The sequence below is a fragment of the Colias eurytheme genome, chromosome 2, assembly GCF_061535395.1.
Source record: "Colias eurytheme isolate Ceu_HAF_F1 chromosome 2, ilColEury1 Martin Lab GWU primary, whole genome shotgun sequence".
Taxonomy (NCBI): domain Eukaryota; kingdom Metazoa; phylum Arthropoda; class Insecta; order Lepidoptera; family Pieridae; genus Colias; species Colias eurytheme.
Genome location: NC_142981.1, coordinates 1,488,794 through 1,510,049, shown reverse-complemented (window position 1 = coordinate 1,510,049; position 21,256 = coordinate 1,488,794). Strand labels below are relative to the sequence as shown.

Sequence of the window (21,256 nt, the reverse complement as noted above, 5' to 3'; positions counted from 1 at the left end):
ATATTATCTGACAACACAATTATTTCCTGCTTTGAAAGGTATTTAGTATTACTGGTTGGAATTGTGGTAGTGGGTTTAACACTATGTATGTCTGTGTAGTCAGGCTTATGGGGCGACGGTTGCTCATTGTCATTGTTTGAACACTGACATACATATTTATTGGTCAGCGACTCAAAACGATCCATATTCTCATTGCTCAACTTAATAAGATAATCTGCCTCTTGTATATGCTCGTTAATTTGCATTTGGGCAGAAGAGTATTTCTGGTTCACATCAGTTAACATTTGACTTAAGGAGTCTATCTTCTCCTTAAGTTCAGTTGTTTCTACATCATATAAGATTTTATAGTATTCTAGATCCCTATGATATTTATCTAACTCCTGAACAAGGTTTATGTTGTCTTTCTTTAGTTGAACTATCTTTTTTAAAGAACTCTTTCTAACAATAGATTGCGTACGCTTGATGAACTTACTTATTCTAAGATATTTTTTTAACTTCTTATGCGAAGAGAAATTGATTTTTTTAAAGTTTATAGAGCCACTTAACTGTCCACATTCAATTAATTCATCATGAAGACTACTTGGTGTGTTGCATTGCCGCTTGGGATTGTCCTCTTGCGCTTCCATTAAGCTACATTCCAACTCAGCGATACGGCTAAGAGCTTTCTCATGGTCACTAGAGCACTGCTGGAAGCTGTCCACAACGTCTTGTAGGGCTTTGCACTTGTCTTCACTATAAATGTATTTCATGTGTAGTTCAGCCAGCTCGGCCTTAAGAAGAGAGTTCTTTTTTATAATTCCTTGAATCTCTAATTCACTTTCATCCCGCTCTTGTATGAGCTTTTCACATAAAGATTGTGAAGCTTTTAAATCATGGAGTGTAGCTTTTAATTTATTCTCCATGTCCTTAGCTACTGCCTTGCGGGTCAGCATGTTGTACTTTTAAGTTACTGAAACAGATGAAAGGAAATGTATGAGATAATTATTCCTGAATACTATTATGATAGAACTGAATGTTGATATTAAGTGATTAACGGTATGATGTAGTAAAGAGTAAAGAATAATATTGTCTGGGGCGATAAGTTTTTGTCTTCTAAATTGCTTCCAACTTGTCAAGCAAAGTGAGACGGTAACTTTTATGCCAATGTATTTATTGTGACGTAGCTCATTAAATATGAGCGGTGTTAGTATTACAAATGAATGTAGGTGTCGTTTATAATTAAATAAGAAATTTTAAAACTAGTACTCCCCTGGTTTATTGGAGAAGATGTTTGAATTCGGATAACCGTTGACACGTTGACCTCGTTATACAAAACGTTGCGTAGATCACATAGAAGGTGTGTTTCACAATTATTTTCACTTTTCTATCAATAAAATAGTTACTAATTACTAATATTTACTATTTTAGCACTAATTAATTAATTTTAATGTAATTTTAAAATTTAAAATTTAACAGCTGATGTTAACTCCGCTGTTGACATCTGTCCTGTATTTTAATTGATTTCCAATTTTCTATACTTAAAATAGCATTAAATACACCAATTTTCTTTTATCAAATACTTATTATCAATATCGTTATCAAATAAATATTAAAAAAAAAAACAAAGAATTCCCGCCACTGCATTTGAGTATTTGAATTAATTTTTTTTTTGTGATAAATGGAAAGATTATATATTAGTTTTATAACAAAACTGTTTTTATTTTTATTTTTTTTGCAATAATTCAATAATTAATGCAAAAGTTATTTCAAAATAAAAATTAGTCTTTGAATCCAGTACCGAAGACACGCCGACAACTCCCGAAGCGTCACCCGATCGCGTGTGACGTCACAATGTTAGTTTTCACTCATTGCAGTTGGTAGAAAATTTAATATAGTTTGAAAAACTAAACAGGATAAAAAGATAAATTCATGAAATTATTGTATTGTTACCGGGTTTTTATAAGTATACAAAATTTAAATTAAATCCGTCGGTTTATAGTGGGTCTAAATCGAATCGAAAGGAGAATTGGTTACATACAAACATATGTTTTAAGCTGATCCTGGCGATCCTTATCAGGATAAATTTATGATATTATTGTATTGTCATCGGATCTTGATAAGTGTTCAAAATTTGAACAAAATCCGTCGGTTTTAAGTGGGTCAAAATCGAGTCGAAACTTCGAAAGGAGTCGGTTACATACAAACATACAGGTGAAGCTAATAAAAGCGTGTTAATAATAAATACAGTGATCTATTTAATTTTGTTGTCATTATTAAATTACATATTAATTATATTAATTACTAGCGGTCCGCCCCGGCTTCGCCCGTGGTACATGTTTACGTTTTCTCTACATAAAAACCATCCTCGTACTTCAAGGAATATAATAAAAAAACAATTATCGAAATCGGTTCAGCCGTTCTCGAGTTATGCGCTTACCAACACATTTTGCGATTCATTTTTATATATAAGATTGTTAATTATATTATTTAAATTTATATAAAAAATGGCGAACCTCAAAAGTTATCGTTTTGTACCATTATGTACGAATACTACAAAGGCAACTCCTGACAAAAATCGGTGATCATAAATATATCAACATCAAGAATATTATTCGTAACTAACTAACTAATTCGGAACCAACTAACAAATCGTATGTAAACGCTATGTACTGCAGTTAATAATAGCTATAACATTATGACGTCACAACTGTGGTGACCAGTCATGGCGCGTTTTTAGTCACGTGATTCTAACTTAAATTTCATCAATTTTTAATTGCTTAAAATTAACGGAAAAAAAATTTTTTGAAGTTATTTGCATTAAATATCAATATTATTGATAATAAAGTTTCAAAATACATAAAAAAAATCAATAATTTTTTTTTATTCAAATACTCATTTCTCACATAGTTACGACACGAGCGCGGATCATTGTAATAAATCCAGTTAAAAGTCAATAAATTAACCGAACGACCGGCTACCTCGATGTGGCGCTACTGAAATATTTATTTTATTCATTCAACTTATATTTCATTTTGATGATTTAATGGCATGGCAGTTTTAATTTGAAAATAATGGTATATTTTGGTCACCTAGATTGGGTTAGATAAGACAGATTAAGTATACTTAAAGGAAAATTAATCAAGTCACCGGTTTATATAATGCTTTATATATTATATGTATAATATATTAATTACTGCAGAACCCTTTAAAAAAACCTCACCTATCCGCTATCATAAACAGCTAAATGACAAAAATACATTGCAAAAATAACTTAATATAATTTCTACTATGTATGTAGGTATGTACTAGGAAACGCGCGGACTTTCAAAGCTACGGCTATCACTGTCTTGTCTATACATAATAAAGATAAAAGAAAAACAGGCAACCCTTTATTTTTACAACAGGTAATAAAAATATAATCACAGACTATCTAAGCATCAAACGGTTGCGTATCCTGTCCACCTGGTGTGCTTGAGCACGTGCGCACACCACGTACATTTTTTGCCGCGTTTTTTACACAACTCTTCGTTTTATTTTTAAATTTTAAAATAGGCTCCTGTCTGGATGGCGGGATTCCATCCCGTTTGAAGGACGTTCTTTATTTGAAAAAATTAAGAATTTGTAAAAAAAAAAATTATAAAAACTTGCCAGTAATTTCTATAAGGTATTAATTATTAACATCGCATTCAATAATATTGTTTGTGGTGTGAATGTGATGTAAAAGATGATCCAATGAAAATCTCTGTTCCTACTAAAACATTTCTGAAACTTTGTATATTATGACTAAGGATAAAGCCTTCTTCGTGGGAGGGGTAGAAATTGAAATACTTCATGTATTTTGGTTGTTTGAAGTGCCCCACGCGTTCCAAGAAGTACTTTAGAGATAAGGTATTTAAGGAACTTTTATGGATTTTTCATAGTTCGTCTACAACTGTTATAACAACTCTTTAGACAATTACAGCAGGCCATAAAAAGTAAACGTAGTCATTAAATGGTCGTCCTTTGTGGTAGCACGCTTTTTAAATTGACCAATTTGGTTTGATGTATGAACATATATATTATGCAATTATGAATTGTAAAGGATTGCTTTATTTCAACTCCTGATACTAAGTAAACGCCTTTTAGACATGCACTTATTTAATTTTTATATACCTATTAGCACCAACTACATTAAGACGGACCCTATTTAATTTTATTCCTTTTCCTCCAGTAGTTTAATACATTAAACGGGTTCCTTTGTGTATATTATATTTCGTCGAGTAATAACTATAAACCAATAAATATTAATTAAAGATCAATTTTGATTTTTAAATGAATACCATCAAAACCGTAGCGCCATCTGTTGTTGAAAATTAAAAAAAAATGATGATGCATTATAATCCCACTTTAAACCTCAATATAATCACATAATCAAAACGCTTCCTACATCCCACTAGCGAGATCAAAAACAATTTCCGATAAAATTTAAAACATGAAAAGAAATAGGAAATGTTTGCTATCAAATGATTGGGAATGGAAACGCCGGCGGACGTTCAAATTGTGCTTTCCGAAAAACGTTTGATCCACGCCTTTATTATTAACGAGTTAAGGTACATTATTTCCGATTTCCTAATTTCCTGTCGTCACACCTCATTCACCCAATTTAGGGCGTCCTGTCTCGTGTAAAAATATACCAAATCTAATGCGATTATTATTAGACATGATTTTAATGTATGCAGTGTCAATGTAGTTAGATCATGTTATGTACCTAATGACGATGTAATTATTGCAGCTGTAATTTCCAATGTTGACTAAAAGAATCTCTATAGGTATAGGTTTAAGAAAACTTTGAGTCAACGAGTTCTTAAAAAAATGGATACATTTTTAATTTCAATATCATAAAAATATTACAATTACAGGCAAACCTAATTATAAATGACATAATTTAATTATAATAATTTCAACCCAACGAATTTAATTAATGTGAAAATCAATCATCTAAGCTTCGGTTGACCCGTAAAATTTTCATTAGTGCTCTACTTTCATAATAGGAAATGATATAACCAGGATATTACAAAATAATAATATTTTGTTATGTCGTAATAATTATTAACTTATTACTAAATAAATAAAATAAGCTTAGACGGATTTAATATAATTTTTAGCATTGTTTTATTTTTAAGTTTAGCGCCATCTGTGTTTTAGAGACGGAACTACGATTAATCTCTAAAGCCGCACGTGTGTAATTGTCATGCTAATGATTCCACGATTGTGGTGCATGGCAGAGTGGACACTAATTTGTTTCTGGGCTATTACAGAACGTAATTGTAGATAAGTACTAATAAATTATATTAATATATGCCACGTAATAATATGCTTTCCATACTTTGTATGTTGTAAACGCACATTTAACTGTTCAAATCAATAATGCTAATTGTTTGAAATAAATTGGGTATAATAGTAAATGTTTAATTATTAGTAGTAGGTACCTAGTTGGTTAGATTTAAGCTGATGGATTCGATATTTTTTTTAATACAATGTATTTTAAACAATTAAAATAAATAGAAAAATTCGATCGTAAGTCGTTTCGAACCCGAGCTTTTCGCCTAATATCCAAACATATTTAAGACGATACACAAAAAAAAATCCACTGCTTGGCGGGCGGAGTCTAATAGCTCGCTATCGCGAACGCGGGTGTGCGCGAAGTCATTCTTGCATACTCGCCGCGCTGCCGCTGGCCGACTCGGGACAAACATGTATGGAGTCGTCATACAGTTATAATATTGTCATACATTTATTTAATTCTTGATTTATTGGTTTTATTTTCTTGCTTATAAACAAATAATCTTCTTTTTAACAACTACTTAGACATTATTAATAATAATTATTATCATTTCGTAATGTTTACTTTATTACAAAATAATACAGGTTATAAATAATCTTTAAAATAACAAAAAATATTGTTACTCTGAAAAAATGAAATGGTACTCATTATCGCGGACTACTGAATTGATTTAGATAGAATTTGATGCTGACGTAGATATTACATCATGCCCAGAAATGAAAGGTACTATTTCTGAAAGAAGTTATAAACCCTAATTCTTCTCAGTCAAAGTCAAGAGTGGAAGATATCACTAATACAGTAAAACTGATGAGAAACTTTGGATGTTAATTTGTATATTTTTTTGTTAGTTGTTACTTAATCACGTCAAGACTACATTACCAATTTTATATTATTATAAAATATAGCTAATTGCCTGGATTTACACATAGGATACTTTTTATCCGAACTGAACACTTCTGTGGGATAAAACAGGATTCACGATATAACCTAATTCCAAGCGGGCAAAGCCGCGGTCGGAATGATATTTTTTTAAATAGAAAAATTGTTTTAAAAAAAACACAAAATATATTGACGCATGTATTTATTTTTTGCACTCTATTATAATTGTAATTATTCATTACAAATAATCAAAATAAAATAGCCAGAACAAAGTTAGGCCCTGGTAGGGTAGGTAGGCAGGTACAGCAATGTGAGACGAACACTGGCTTATTTATACCAATAATAATGTATTATAAACATTAAATTAAGTTTGCTTTCTAACAACAAAAATACATAATATTAGCTAATGTGAAAGCGAATCAACCAATCATCCCACAAAAATGAAATGTGCACACAAATATTCATCCAAATCGGTTCATGTCATTAGGAGGAGTGACTGCAGCGCCATCTTCCGGGCCCAATTGTGTTTCCAGATCACCCAGGAACTCAATTTAATATACTTACACAAAATTTTTCGAAATGAAAACTCACATTACTATGTAAATATGAATATAAACCTGTTTTAGTACTAAGCAATTTTCCGCACAGGTGTAGTAAGTATAAATGAAATAAATATCAACATCAAATTCTTTATACAACATACTTATCTACCACCTACTAAGAAATGTAATTCTTGAAATTTTTTCGTATTTTTTTTAAATATAATACTACTCCAATGAGCTCCTGTTCCATATCACGTCCGCCATACTTCCACTAAGTTCACCATGATTTTTTATTTCTTTGCACTTTGTTGCTTTTTGCTAAAAATGGAATCATGCGATAAAACCAGTAGAACGTTGATAACATACATTTTTGACTGAATAAAGGTACTTACGAAGGAGTGGGTTCACATTGTGAACAATCAGTGGGTTTATTTTCCTTCTGGATTCCGGATTTCTGAAAAGATTATCTATGCTATAAATGAAAAAAATCTTACACATTCGTTATGTACTTAAAACAGGGGTACATATCAAACATCGTCTATAATACAATTATCATCAAATTTAAAATAAAACCAACTTCTTCATTAATTTGTTCCAATTGTAAGCATTCTTTTTTCTCCAACCTTTATGTTTCTTCTTCTTATTTTCTTTATTGTCCCCATTTGTCTCATTTTGTCTTATCGTGTTGTCACCCTTTTTTACGATTGCGCGAGCGACACAAGTTCCCCGTGTGACGGCCGTAGCGGGAATGACTCGTGCAGCGATCGGGGTAGGAAGGTACAGGGCGGCTCTCGCTATATTGGCTGGTCGCGCGCTAATTTCAAGTATTTCTTGTTTATTTCAAAACCATCGCATATTTCAAAATTCTAAATCGGTAGACGTATAGGTTGTATATTTTATAGTTAATATCCAAAAAGTCGTAACTTTACGTTTGTTATTTTGAAGATGCCAGAGATTATAAAAAAATAACAATGAGAACTTTGTATTTTTTTTGTATCGAGAAAATATCATGGAATCATGTTTCTAAAACGGTAGACGTATTGTGTTACTATTGAACTTTCTTGTCAAGAATTTTCATCACGACAACTTTAATAATATAAAAATTACGAAGGTTTGAAAAGGGCCGTAAATGTTAGAAAAATTAATTCATCACCTTAACGATAGAATAGGAAAACATTACTCACCGTCTACCTTAAAAATCATGCAAACTTTATTCATTCTTGACTTCACTACTTACAATATAAATCAAAATGCATACTAACAAAGGTCATTCAATACTTACGCACTTACAAGTTTTTACCAACACATTCCAAGATCATCCGGCGCGGGTTTTTCAACTTCCTCCAAGTTCACGAATGATGACCACTTTTACCGACACTTTCATTACCATACCCAGTTATGATTATTGAGGAAGTCTGTGCTTTTCAAGCTACTGCTATGTGTGTAATTGTCAATGTTTATGCCCATCGTGGACGAATATAACTGGGCATTTTGAAAAGGATGCAAGTAGACATGTTTTGAAAAAGGTGACACGTTATCAGTACTATCTAAGAATGGTTATATCAAGCTATCATTTAATTTATAAGGTACATTAATAAAGACTCAGGTGAGTTGATTTTTTCTAGTTCTCTCTGGGATTCAAACATTATCTCAATATTTTAGGGAAGGTCAATCAATCATTGGCCATTTACGTCTATTTCAGACGATTATCGTACGATATTATTCCTGGAATAGTCTGACAGTCTAAGATCCCACCGCAGGATCAATGCGTTCATCGGTTTTTTGCTGAAAACCGAATTTTTATGTATATTTATAATTAGGAGAATATATATCGACTAGGTTGCCAGTCAAAATTTGGCCGCAAGCATGTTTAATTAAAATTTTTCTAATCGATTTTTGGGAGCCGGATCTCGTACTATGACTTCTTGACTAGACAAAGACAGTCTAGAGAACCGCAATATACAGCTTGCTTCTAAATAAATAATCGATTTATTTAACAGATGTGAAATGCATCTGCTTTGTCACCATGCGGCTTCATTTTAATTTGAGTCATTCAATGTAACCTTAGAACTTATTGATTGTATGTGTTTCGCAAGAATTAGGATTTGATGGAATAATTAAATTGTAGCAAAAAAATGTAATTACGGTAATAAAAGTTATAAGCTAAATTGTCTAAATTGTTACATCTATTTATCATCAAAATCAACAGAATTGACAGATTCATACAAATTACAAATCAACAGAAATCATATTTACTTTTATGTTATGTTTAAGGTTCATGAATTATTAACTGTTCAAAGAGCATATTATTTTTATGGATCTTAAAAATATGAAGAAATTCGCAACACATCCCGAGACTGATGTTTTTGTAAATTCGATAATTGTTCTGCGATATAATATTACGATCTCATAAAAATGTTGTTCATAGTCTTCATACCACATTATAGTTCTGTGGTTCATATACTATAAATAACTAGAATCTAGATGTTTGCCCGCGGATTCGGTTGACTTTGTTACCGAAAAAGTTCCGTACTTTTTCGGTAACAAAGTTTACGTCCTCCTTCCTGTATGATAGTATTTATAGTAGTTTATTATACATATTATGTTAAAATTAGGGATGTAACGATACCGATACCGATACCGATATATCGGCCGATATAATCGGCAAGCCGATATATCGGTATCGCCGATAATAAAACAACCGATACCGATATCAAACAATTCAAAAAACCGCGCCCGATGAACGATGCGGGAGGCCGCCCGCGCGTGCGCACTTTGTTTTCTGAAAAAACTCTACCAATAGTCATAGTGAACTTTTATTAGGTACTGATTGTATGTGTATTACTTAAAGTTTAACTGACTTTGTAAAATAATAATACTAAAATAAATGGTTTTGTTGTTTTTTGATTTGGCATTTTTATTTAAAAGAATACGATTAACAGTTGAGTCTCTGTTAAATGTTGGTAACTTTTTATGCATAATTCACTATTTATTTTTCTACCAAGCCATCGATATCGGTATCGCCGATACATTACTACAAATATCGGTATCGGTATCGTATCGGCAAAATCATGTATCGTTACATCCCTAGTTAAAATAGTCCATATAATGTTGAAAGTAATTTGATGAATTTTTAGATCAATTGATGACTTGTGTTGAAAATAATGAGGCATGAACTATTTTTATGCAGAAATTTATCTAAATGGACAGCAAATTTCTTTGTTATAATATACTTATCATGGGTAGGTACATGGTAAACTTTCCTTAGCTTTATTTTTATTACACATTGAATAACCCAGTCATAAAATTTGCTGCACTAAAACAAAATGGTAGCCGGTAGGATGCCGTGGGAAAATTGCACTAATAAACGAGAGGTTATTGTACTACCATACTTTTTTATTGGTTATGAAGTAGTTCGCAATTATTAATTAAACTCGTCTGGTATATTTATATTTAACTAGCAGTCCGCCCCGGCTTCGCCCGTGGTACATATTTACGTTTTCTCTACGTAAGAACCATCCTCGTACTTCAAGGAATATAATAAAAAAGAATTAACGAAATCGGTTAAGCCGTTCTCAAGTTATGCGCTTACCAACACATTTTGGGATTCATTTTTATATTATAGATAATCAAACATTAAGTAGGTAAGTACTATTTGAAAATAAATAATAGATGCAAATGATACTATAGCATTGGTAAAGAAGAATAAGTCTATGGGAAAATCATTGATCAAAATATATCTAATATAATCGATGTCCTCTCGATATCGCTATAGGACACCATAGATAAGCATCATAATCAGAGCATAATAGACAAGTACGCAGGGCTTCCTGTTGCAACAATAGGAAACAGCAGGTGGCACCCCTCGTACCCTTAGCACTTCCGCGAAGTCCCAAACCGTAAATCCTGGCTCAGTAGTCAAATAGCTGTCGTTGTGATCGGACGTTCTGTCGCATCATGGCCGCGCCCGTGCCGGCCCCGCGGATGCGTCTTGCCTTCCACCCCCATAACATTCATGTAAGTTTTTTTTTTATTGAGAATAGATAATACTTTTTGGTAGATGTCAAATTTCGTGCTGTAATTTGAACTTGGAACGTGGAAGAAGACCAATGATATTATTCTTTTTTATGTTTTTAATTTTTTTGTTAATGGCCAGTTATATAGGAATATTTTTGGTTATAAAATTGTGTTTATAATAATTTTTTAAAGCTTAGTGCTTGCTCAGTGTTACGTGTTTGTAGACCTTCGCGCGTGGGAACCAGATTTTCTGCAATCTTTGCATACTGTTGTGTCGTAATAATTTTAATGTTTGTGCTGTTTGTCAATTGTAAAGTGTAGAGGCATTACAATACGTAAGCATATTTTCGAATAACAATGGAAAAGACTACATAACCAAGTATACGATATCTTTGGCAGAAGCTTTTAAGCTTAGCCTAAAAAAAATTTCGTTCCGAAAACTAATTGGATATTTTTTAAATAATTTTGATATTACAAAAAAATTGCATAACACTTCCCCAGGTGACATCCTACCATCCGATATTCTTACTCTGTGTAATTTTTTTCATTTATTTTGTGGTTAGCGCGCGTCCAGGAAGTGGCGAAGTGTTGATTTGAGACAGCAGTTGTCGCTTGACGCACTTACAAACTTTTGTTTTACAAATAACTCCACTGATAGTAAAGACGATGATTCTGATATTCTTTTTACTAAGAATTATTTAGTTCTTTTGCGATTTAGTTATTTTGGTATTGCACGAGAATAAGAAAAGGGAAACTTTCACGTAGTACACGTAGTACATTTTACGTGGAATGGTCGAAATTGAAAATAGGCTAGTTTATAGGCTACTTTCTGTTGATTTGCATAATTAAAGGTATGGGTTAAAATTAGAATGTTGTAAGAATTCCAACCTAGACTTTAACCTAGACCCTAGACGTAATTGTGCCTTGAATCTAGATTATAGTAGCTTTAAAGCTAGTGCTTATTACAGGGTAACTACACCTGCTCTACCAATACAGGGATTATACCTCTATAAATGTAATTGTATTTTGATCGTGAGTTTTACGTTCAGAGTAAATTAATTTCTGAAAAAAGATCGTAATTAGTTTACTACCGAATTCTTTACCACTAAAACTCTTACTCGCAGCTTTTCGTAAACATATTCTGCTACCTACTAATAAGATATTAAATAAAGACTTTTAATGAATTAATAGCTTTTAATATATCCAAACGGAATGTCGCGTCACACTGTTTTCTTCCCGCGCAATAGACTGACATCTCCAGCATTAGGGAGGGGACGTGGCCGCGACTAGTGATGTGCGTTCTTGATTTCATCTAACAGCTCGGCCATCCTGCAACCCTTCGGTCCCCGAAGGAAGCTCACCCGGCCGGCCACAGGAACTCACTCATTCCCGCGGACACGACGATTCTTGCTTCTCGAACGGACAGCTTCGGCAGCTCTTCAGCTAAGGCCCTTGAGGCAAGCCATCTCTGCGAGGCCCCTAAGGCAATGCAGGATTCGTTGATATTGCTAAGGCCCCTGAGGCAAGCCATCTCTGCGAGGCCCCTAAGGCAATGCAGGATTTATTGATATTGCCAAGGCCCCTGAGGCAAGCCAACTCTGCGAGGCCCCTGAGGCAACCGCAGGCTTCGGTGATAGTGCTAAGGCCCCTGAGGCAAGCAACCGAGTCGTTGTCAATGCTGAGGCCCTTAAGGCAAGCAAAAGGATATTAGTTAATGCTGAGGCCCCTCACGGCAAACAAGACATTGGCTCACTATGCTAAGGCCCCTAAGGCAAGCGTACAACACGACAATGATGCTTTGGCCCCTCAGGCAACATAAGTTATTTCAGTGTGAACAGGCTCCGAAAACAAGTGTTAACAAATACACTAGGCCCCAGAGGCAAGTATTGTATCAGATACTCGGAGGTAACCACTGCGGACAGTGACAGGCCCCGGAGGCATAATTCTTACATAAAAATCAAATGTATAAGGCCCCATAGGCAAACTACTTTAATTGGCACAATATATGCAACGCAGTAACCAATCAAAACACGAAACTGCTCATTGATAATAATTTAATACACCATTAGGTAGCGCTATCATCAGATGACGACTCACATCGAGCTCGCTATAACTTCAGTTTGTCACGTGCCACTATGTTTTTATAGGCTTTTTTGCCCTTAGCAGTTGACGTGACTTCGTAACGATCGTTAGGCAAAACTGCAGTAACCTTATATGGTCCCGCGTATTTAGGGATCAACTTGCCACTGGACAACCCTGGTCGCATAATTTTTCGCTCAACCATCACTAAGCTACCAACTGCAATTGGTAAACTAGCACGACGACCCTTGTCATACCGCAGTTTCATTCGTGCGGCGTTATCAATAATTTTGCGGGAGGCTTCCTCTCTGTTCGGGGCTATCTCTGATGGCGCATATGACGCTCCCTGTATATCCCCAGCTAAACGGGGTCTCAAACCACATAATAGCTCCAACGGCGATTTGCCAGTCCCTTGGCTCACGGTCGAGTTGATGCCTAGCTGTACTTTAGGCAGGTATTTATCCCACCCTTTTTGCTCCTCGCCCATATGAGCGGTTAGCGAATTAAGAATGGTGCGGTTCAGGCGCTCAACCTGCCCATTCGCACGTGGAGTCGCCACGGCATTCAGAACATGCTTTATTCCAAACTCACTGCAATATTCCTTAAATTCGCGTCCGGTGAATGCCGTGCCTCTGTCGCTCACTATCCTTGTGGGATAACCAAAAACTTGAATTATTCTATTTAGGGCAGTAATAGCTCCTTTTGCATTGGCGCTGGCAACAGCTTCTAGCCACACAAACTTTGTAAATCCATCTATCAGAGCAAAAATATAAGTTTTTCCATTACTTTTGCAAAACGGCCCTAAATGATCGACATGTAGGGTGTCGAAAGGCACAGGAGCTCTTGGAATCGGGTGTAAGAGCCCAGGCTGTTTACCAGTCGGTTTCTTGGCGAACTGACAACCAATGCAGCTTGACACATACCGTTCTACACTTTTCCGCATTTTAGGAAACCAATATTTGGCTTGAATAGCCTCCAGACACTTTTCTACACCTAAATGACCATTGTTGTCGTGATAGGTCTTCATGATATGCCATCTCGCGCTTTTAGGCACAACAGGCTTAGCAGAACCATCCACAATACGGCACAACAATTCGTTTACAATTTTGTAGTCCTTAGATAACCCCTCTTTTTTGTGTTTATTAGCGTCTAACTCCAAGTGTAAATTCGTAATAGTTGACTGAATATCCTCATCAGCATCTTGTAAGGCGTTAATAAAATCCTTCTCTTCGATATGCTTAATTGTAATAGGATTTCGACTGAGCGCGTCCACGTGTACCATAGATGTCCCAGGTCGATGCTCCACGTCAAAATCATATTCTTGCAGATCAAGCCACCAACGCGCTATGCGAGGTGACAAGTCTCTTTTTGACCATGCCAGTCGCAGAGCTGAACAATCTGTCACAACTCGAAATTTGATGCCCGTTACGTACACTTTGAATTTTTGAATGCTAAAGACGACAGCTAACGCCTCAAGTTCGAAACTATGGTAATTTACCTCAGTAGCTGTGGTCTGTCTGCTCGCGTAAGCAACAGCTTTCCAGTCGCCATTTTCTTGTCGCTGTAGTAGCACTCCACCCAGACCCAACTTCGAAGCATCAGTATGGATCTGTGTTTCACGATTCGGATTATAAATTGCAAGGACTGGATCAGAAGTAAGTACCCTCTTTAATGTTTCCATAGCTTCAGTCTGTTCGGTACCCCAGCTCCACTCAGCAGTCTTCTTGGTCAACATTGTAAGTGGTTTCGCAATTGTAGCAAACCCTTTAATAAACTTGCGAAAGTAGCTCGCCAACCCTAAGAATTGACGAAGCTCGTGGACATTACTGGGAGCCCTGAAGTCCGCAACAGCTGTTATTTTGTGAGAAGATGGTCGTATCTCTCCTCCATGGATCTCATGTCCAAGATATTCTACAGTTTTGGTAAGAAATGAGCACTTACTCCGCTTCAATTTGACACCAGCAGCATCAATCAACTCTAAAACTTTCCTGAGATTGTCCAGACAACTAGAGACGTCATTACCCCAAATTATGACGTCATCAATGTATACCTCCGCACACTCATGAATAACAGGAGCAAGTATTTCATTCATGGCCCGCTGAAATACGGCGGGAGCGTTACAAAGCCCAAAACTCATCATCCGGTATTGAAAATGACCATCAGGTGTGACGAAACCCGTGTAAGGTCTCGAGTCTGCTGCTATTTTAATCTGGTGATAGCCATTCGCCAGGTCCAAACAACAGAACATTGTCTTATCAACAAGTCTGTCCAGTAGATCTTGAATAACAGGTAGGGGATATCTTTCTTTTTCGGTAATTTTGTTCAATGCTCGATAGTCAACGCACATGCGATAGCCCCCATCCCTCTTCTTCACTAGCAGTACAGGGCTTGCATAAGGCGAAGTTGATTTCTCCACTATACGAGCTTCAAGTAACTCTGCCACAATATTTCTTACCACTTCTCTCTCATGAAAGGACATCCGGTATGGCTTGTAATTAATTACCTTGTTTTCTGTCAATTTTATGTTCATTTCAATGTTACAGTTCCCTAACTCCATGCCGTTGCCGGCAAAACACCCGCTATAGTGCTTGAGAAGTGAGTTTAAAGCTTCCTGTTCCTCATCAGTCAAGTGATCACCCAATTTAGGTACATTCACTGGTTCTTTGACCATGTTCTTTAATTCAGCTCGAGCTACACATTCTTCACTTTTTAGTTCAATCTGTCCATGTGTCCTATTTATAAGTTTTATAACGACTGATCCATCTTCACTCTCTACTTCCCCACTCAGTATGTCCTTTTCATGCATTGGCAGTCTCTGTTCACTGGGCTTCACATCCATGATACCCCTAGCCAATGGTTCAGTTCTGACTGTTACTTTATTCAAGCCTGGATTTAACACAACATCAACATAAGGGTAGAGGCGCACCTTTTCAATGTCTTCACACAGCTCTGCGAGTTCCAAAGCCATATCCCTTTTGAAGACGCTAAGTTGAGAAGCAGTCTTAACCACCACCACATTTTCCGCTTCAGTAAATGGCTGTCCCACTAAAATATCAAAATCTTGAACTTGATCTGGTACAACATAAAACTTAGTCTTCAACTCAAGTCCATCCACCGTCAACACAGCTGTAGTCAAACCAAGAGGTAGAGTAAGAGCATCGCCATAACCCTTTATAACCATGTCATTATTAGTTGTGCATTCCAATTTTTGTTGCTCACAAAAACTATGCTTCATAGTATTGCAAGAACTACCAAAATCAACAAAAGCTTCAGCAGGGTTCCCATTAATCAGTACAGTTTTAAAATACTTTTTGTCTGAGACATCATTGCATACTGTCTGAACTTTTCGGACCAGTTTGTTTTGAGGACTCGCTCTGGACCGTTTCCTACATTCATCAAGAGTGTGGCCCTTAATATCACAGAAATTGCAATGTTTCTGGATTCGTTTCTTGAAACAGTCGGCTTCAACATGACCAACCCGATCACAAAATGAACATCTTTTGTCAGTTTTATTTTTGTTCTGAATTTGAGTTGTCTTCTTAGTACTCCTATAGCACCTGCTAGCCTTATGGCCAATTTTGCCACATGAAAAACATTTTGTTGTTTTATTTAATTTTTGGTCACTAGGTCTGGAGGTGCTTGGCTGACCATTATCATTGCCCAAATCTGCAGAATTAATGCTAGCTAAGTATTGCAAAAGAGAACCACTATCACGGCACCCGGCTGACTTAGCACCAACTTCCCACAGCTTGTTACCAAGTGTCCCAATGACAGCTTCAGTTATGACTTCATCACTCAGATGGCAAGACATTCCAATACCCAGCTTTGTGTAGAAAAATTCAATTGGGTCCTCATCTGGCAACCTCACCCTATTGACGAGTTCCCTAATCTGAGAAAGTTTATTCTTGGTGAAAGGAAATGCCTTTATTAACTTTTCCTTCCACTCGTCCCAATTAATCTCATATGAAGCTTGTTGTTCATACCACGCTTTAGCGTACCCACTCAATTTTGAGGTGCAATTGCATACTAGGGTACGTTCATCCCACCCATGCATCTTGGCTGTGCTCTCTAAGTTCCGAATCCAATGTTCAATCGATACTGATGTTGTTTGGGGGTTAAATTCTGGTACAAAGTCGTTACGCCCTACATAACGCACAACAGGTCGCATATCCTTATCAAAACTAGTACTCGACTTAGATATGGGCGGTGTCCCACTCCTAGCGGGCATATTCTTCTTTCTTAACTGTCTGACTAATTCTTTCAAATCCTTGATCCTCCTTTCCTTCTTCCTTATCCTACTTTTCAGCTTTTTCCCACCTTCCCCAGAAGAAGAAGATGAAGAACTTGAGCTACTATGAGCCCGTTTCCTATCCTTGGAGCGACCCATATTACTCTTATTTATTTAATTACAATATACTTAAAATTAGGTTTATAACAAATTTTTCTATATCAAGAATCTAATTAGACTTAGGTTTTTATTAAATTGTTCTGATTCACACATATACACCTCTATGTTATTCTATAGTAATTGTCCAATATATATAACGCACACAAGAAATAAAATAGAAATTAAGTTTTTTTAAATTATCTTCTATAAATTCAAAATATTAAAATTTATTATTATAATAGTCCACACACTTAGAATGTTTTAATATTCACTAGTTATTGTTTATTTAATGTTCTAGTAATCCAAACAGAATTAAGACAATATGAAAAAAAACAATATGGATGGAGCTCACCAAGGTCTCTTGCACAATATACCACACCAACTTTATATTTCAAACTTGTCACCACGTGTACCGCGAGCAAGGTCACACAATAAGATTTATCATTAAGAAAGCAACAATTGTCCATAAAACACAACAAAAGCCCACACCAAAGTTAGTTTAAGCGTTTAACAGTGAAAAGCATCCATTATTGCAAAATTAAAGTTCAACAAGTAAGTTTTCCGTCACCAATTAGTTAGGTTAGTAAAACTTCAACACACTTTTGTTAACGAATTAATCATGCCAAAAATCACATATATCGTTTATGCTCGTGAGAAACATACCACTTCTGAATCTAATAAGATATTAAATAAAGACTTTTAATGAATTAATAGCTTTTAATATATCCAAACGGAATGTCGCGTCACACTGTTTTCTTCCCGCGCAATAGACTGACATCTCCAGCATTAGGGAGGGGACGTGGCCGCGACTAGTGATGTGCGTTCTTGATTTCATCTAACACTACCTATTAAGAATGTTTAAAAAAAATGGTTAAGAAAAATGACATACTATTTTATTTCCAGACCACAATAAAAGTGTACGCCCGCTGCCTGCGACCGGACATAGAGTACAAGACCCTCTCAGTGACCTGGGGCACCAGAGCCAAGGAGGTAGTGGCCACCCTCCTGGGCAAGTTCCGCATGAGGCACCGGGACCCTCGGCTGTTCTACCTGAGCATGGAAGTGAGGGTCAGAGCCGCTGGTTTGCGGACCACGCTCGTGTTGGATGACGACGCGAGACCCGCTGCGCTCCAGGCCTGCCATCCTAAGGGTTACTCGAAGTAAGTATCCTACTCATAAAACATACTACCTATATATTGAATACTCCTACTATATTTATGTATACAGTATCATAAATGCAAAACTTTGTGAAGATGGATATATGTTTGTTACTCTTTCACGAAAATACCACTGGACGGATTTGGATAAAACTTTATACATATTAATATCTATAATTATGTAGTTCCAAACAAAAAGGTATCGGCACTATGAACATGATAAAGATTATTATTTTCTGATAATATTTTAACTCTTATCCGTGTTCTCTCGGTGCAAGTGAATTTTCGAATTAGTGGTGGTAACATACACCTAAAAAGTTAATCGATGTGTTCTGTTCTGTCTGTATCATGATTCACGTAGTTAATTGTAAAAAAGAAATAAAAGAATTTACATGCCATATCCAAGATTTCTTTGAAGTGCTTTTTGGATAAAACATAAATCCTAAATATAACTTACTCAAGTACTCCTTAATGTAAAATTCCAACCTGTTCACAACTTAGCGCTGGCTTATGTCTAAAATGATAGGATCGGATCTTTTTGTAACATTATTATTTTATAATCAATATTTATTTTTCAAATAAATTGTTACTTTACGAAAGTTATTTCATATTTTTATCACATTGTTGGTCAATTTTGGTTTCGTCCTCAAAGTACTGGGCTATCAAATTTAGGTCACAACTAGATCTCAATTTTAGGCCAATTGCACTATAAGTTCGCAACCTTTCTGTTTTGACTGTTGATAATATAATAATTAATTATCAAATAATTGAAGTAATTACTTCTATCTAAATAATTGCACCCAAATTATATTATTATGGCAATTTTGTTGTCTGCAATTATATTTAATTGCAATCTTTGACCTTTTCCTATTATAATAGAATTTACTAATAATATACTCTAAATTTATGACATTTAAAGAATAATGATCATAGTGCATCAAAATCTATAAGTACAAAGAAAACCAATAAACATTGGACAATGTTTTTAAAATAGTTCTGGGATAATCTTGGTTGTAATAGTTGAGATGCTTTTGAAAGCAACTAGCATTCTTTCGTTAAACTAGCAGCAGTTATATTTGCTTCTCTTTCAAAATTGAGATATTTGTCAGCAATATAATTAACAAATTTTCGTCTTCTCCGATTCCATTTGTTAGCGGTTTTGTCAAAACGTTGATGTTCTAGTCGAAAATCTGTCAAAACAGTGTTACTACAACATTCGTAGGACCACCGGCTAGCCGCTCGAAAAAGACGCTTTTGTCCCCTTTCCGGTGCTATTCCTGGCGCATAAACACGACAGTAATAAAAAGTTTAAAGATTTCTCCAAGCCCTGTGACCGTATGGCTGTTCTTTTTTTGTTGTGACGTCTGTATTGTTTGTGGCACTTTGATTGCGCTTTAATGACTTGATAGCATTGTTTACATTCTTCTCATTCAATTCTGATTTATAAAGGCTGAATTAAAATGATTGAAGGGAATTGTTGCTATAATCAATGTAACAAGGTCCGCCGGATGGGAGAAAATTCTTAGCCTAGTAATGAGTAATTACGGATGGCTTGTAGAGGAAACAATCAGAGAGTTATGCCTAGTTATAGCCCTTTCACTTGCTGAGAATCTCATAATTAATGATGATTTTATTCTATGTTGTTTTTAAATAATAGAAAAGATGCTTTTCTTTCTAGTAGAGATGATTTTTGATTCGGAAATAGGAGTACCTACGAACTTTACTTTTAATTTATGCTAGCTGCGCTCCGCGGTTTTACCCGCAGTGCTCCGCTCCTGTTGGTCTTAGCAACATGATAAATAGCCTATTAATAGCCTTCCTCGATAAATGGTCTATCTAACAGCTCGAAAGAATTTTTAAAAATCGGACCAGTAGTTCCCGATATTGGCGCGTTCAAACAAACAAACTCTTCAGTTTTATAATATCAAGTATAGATTTAACCAAAACTTATCTAAATATACCAGGAATGTAAGAAATCCATTAATCAGAAGTGCATCATCAATGTATCGTCATAGTTTTCTTTTTTATTGCCGTTGTGATAATTATTACGCAAACAATGGTGATTATGACCGTAAATAACACCAATAATCGTTAAAATTATCCGTAGACGTAATATCTATTGTTATTGCTGTAACTGATAGAGTTATGGATAAGAAAGTGAAGTTATAAATAGACTACCAGAGAGTTAAGAACTTATTTTTTAAGGTATAGATTAATTTCATAAACATGTTATTGATAGAAATTAGGAGTACAAATAAAATGTTATAATGAGAATGCTTTTTTTAATCATATTATAGCTGTTATGATTCACGTTTACGTGAGATTTTAGTCTTCTCTTTTTATGGTAAAAGTAAGTGAAATTCAATATTTTTAACCGATTGGCAATATTTATTATACACGAGTTATAGTACTTAATATTTATAGGTTTCCTTATCAAAGAAGTTCCGAACGAAAAACATATCATAAACATTTAATTTAATTTTTATGTCCATCAGATATTTTAACATTCTGAGTTCTTTATTCAATGTTCCCGTAATGCCTTTTAGTGCATCTTCAAATTTATCGTTACATTTAATTATTTCAAGTGGATGCGTATGGATTGATGATTTATCTTTAACAAGCTTATTTATCTGCTCGTTGCTACGTGTTACATTGTTTATATTTTAATCTATTTGAGAACATATTTCATTCGTTACATTATAAATTCTAGTATTATTGTATTTGTAGTACATAGTAACATTAGAATGTTAATCTTATGTTACAAATTACAATGTACTACTTATTATTTAGATTAATTTTATTTCTGAGTTTTGAGTTATTTTATGCGACATTTCAATAGGTTCAGTGCTTATATCAATTAACGCATACGTATTATTTTAGAAACTTGTTTTGA

The 21,256-nt window shown here is 35.0% G+C and overlaps 1 protein-coding gene and 1 long non-coding RNA gene across 2 annotated transcripts in view; one reads left to right on the top strand and one right to left on the bottom strand.

Annotated features, from left to right (window-relative positions):
• Positions 1–21,256, top strand: part of rau (RA domain-containing protein rau) — a 73,554-nt gene that overhangs the window by 50,772 nt on the left and 1,526 nt on the right. Inside the window, exon 3 of the mRNA XM_090110309.1 lies at positions 18,110–18,366. Coding sequence (XP_089966435.1) covers positions 18,110–18,366 — 257 coding nt within the window. The remainder of the gene's footprint in view (positions 1–18,109; positions 18,367–21,256) is intronic.
• On the bottom strand, positions 6,221–7,701 carry LOC149910079 (uncharacterized). Its single transcript, XR_016457235.1, has 3 exons — positions 7,301–7,701; positions 7,116–7,177; positions 6,221–7,041 (listed from the first exon to the last, which is right to left on the bottom strand). It is a non-coding gene; the product is annotated as an uncharacterized LOC149910079 (long non-coding RNA).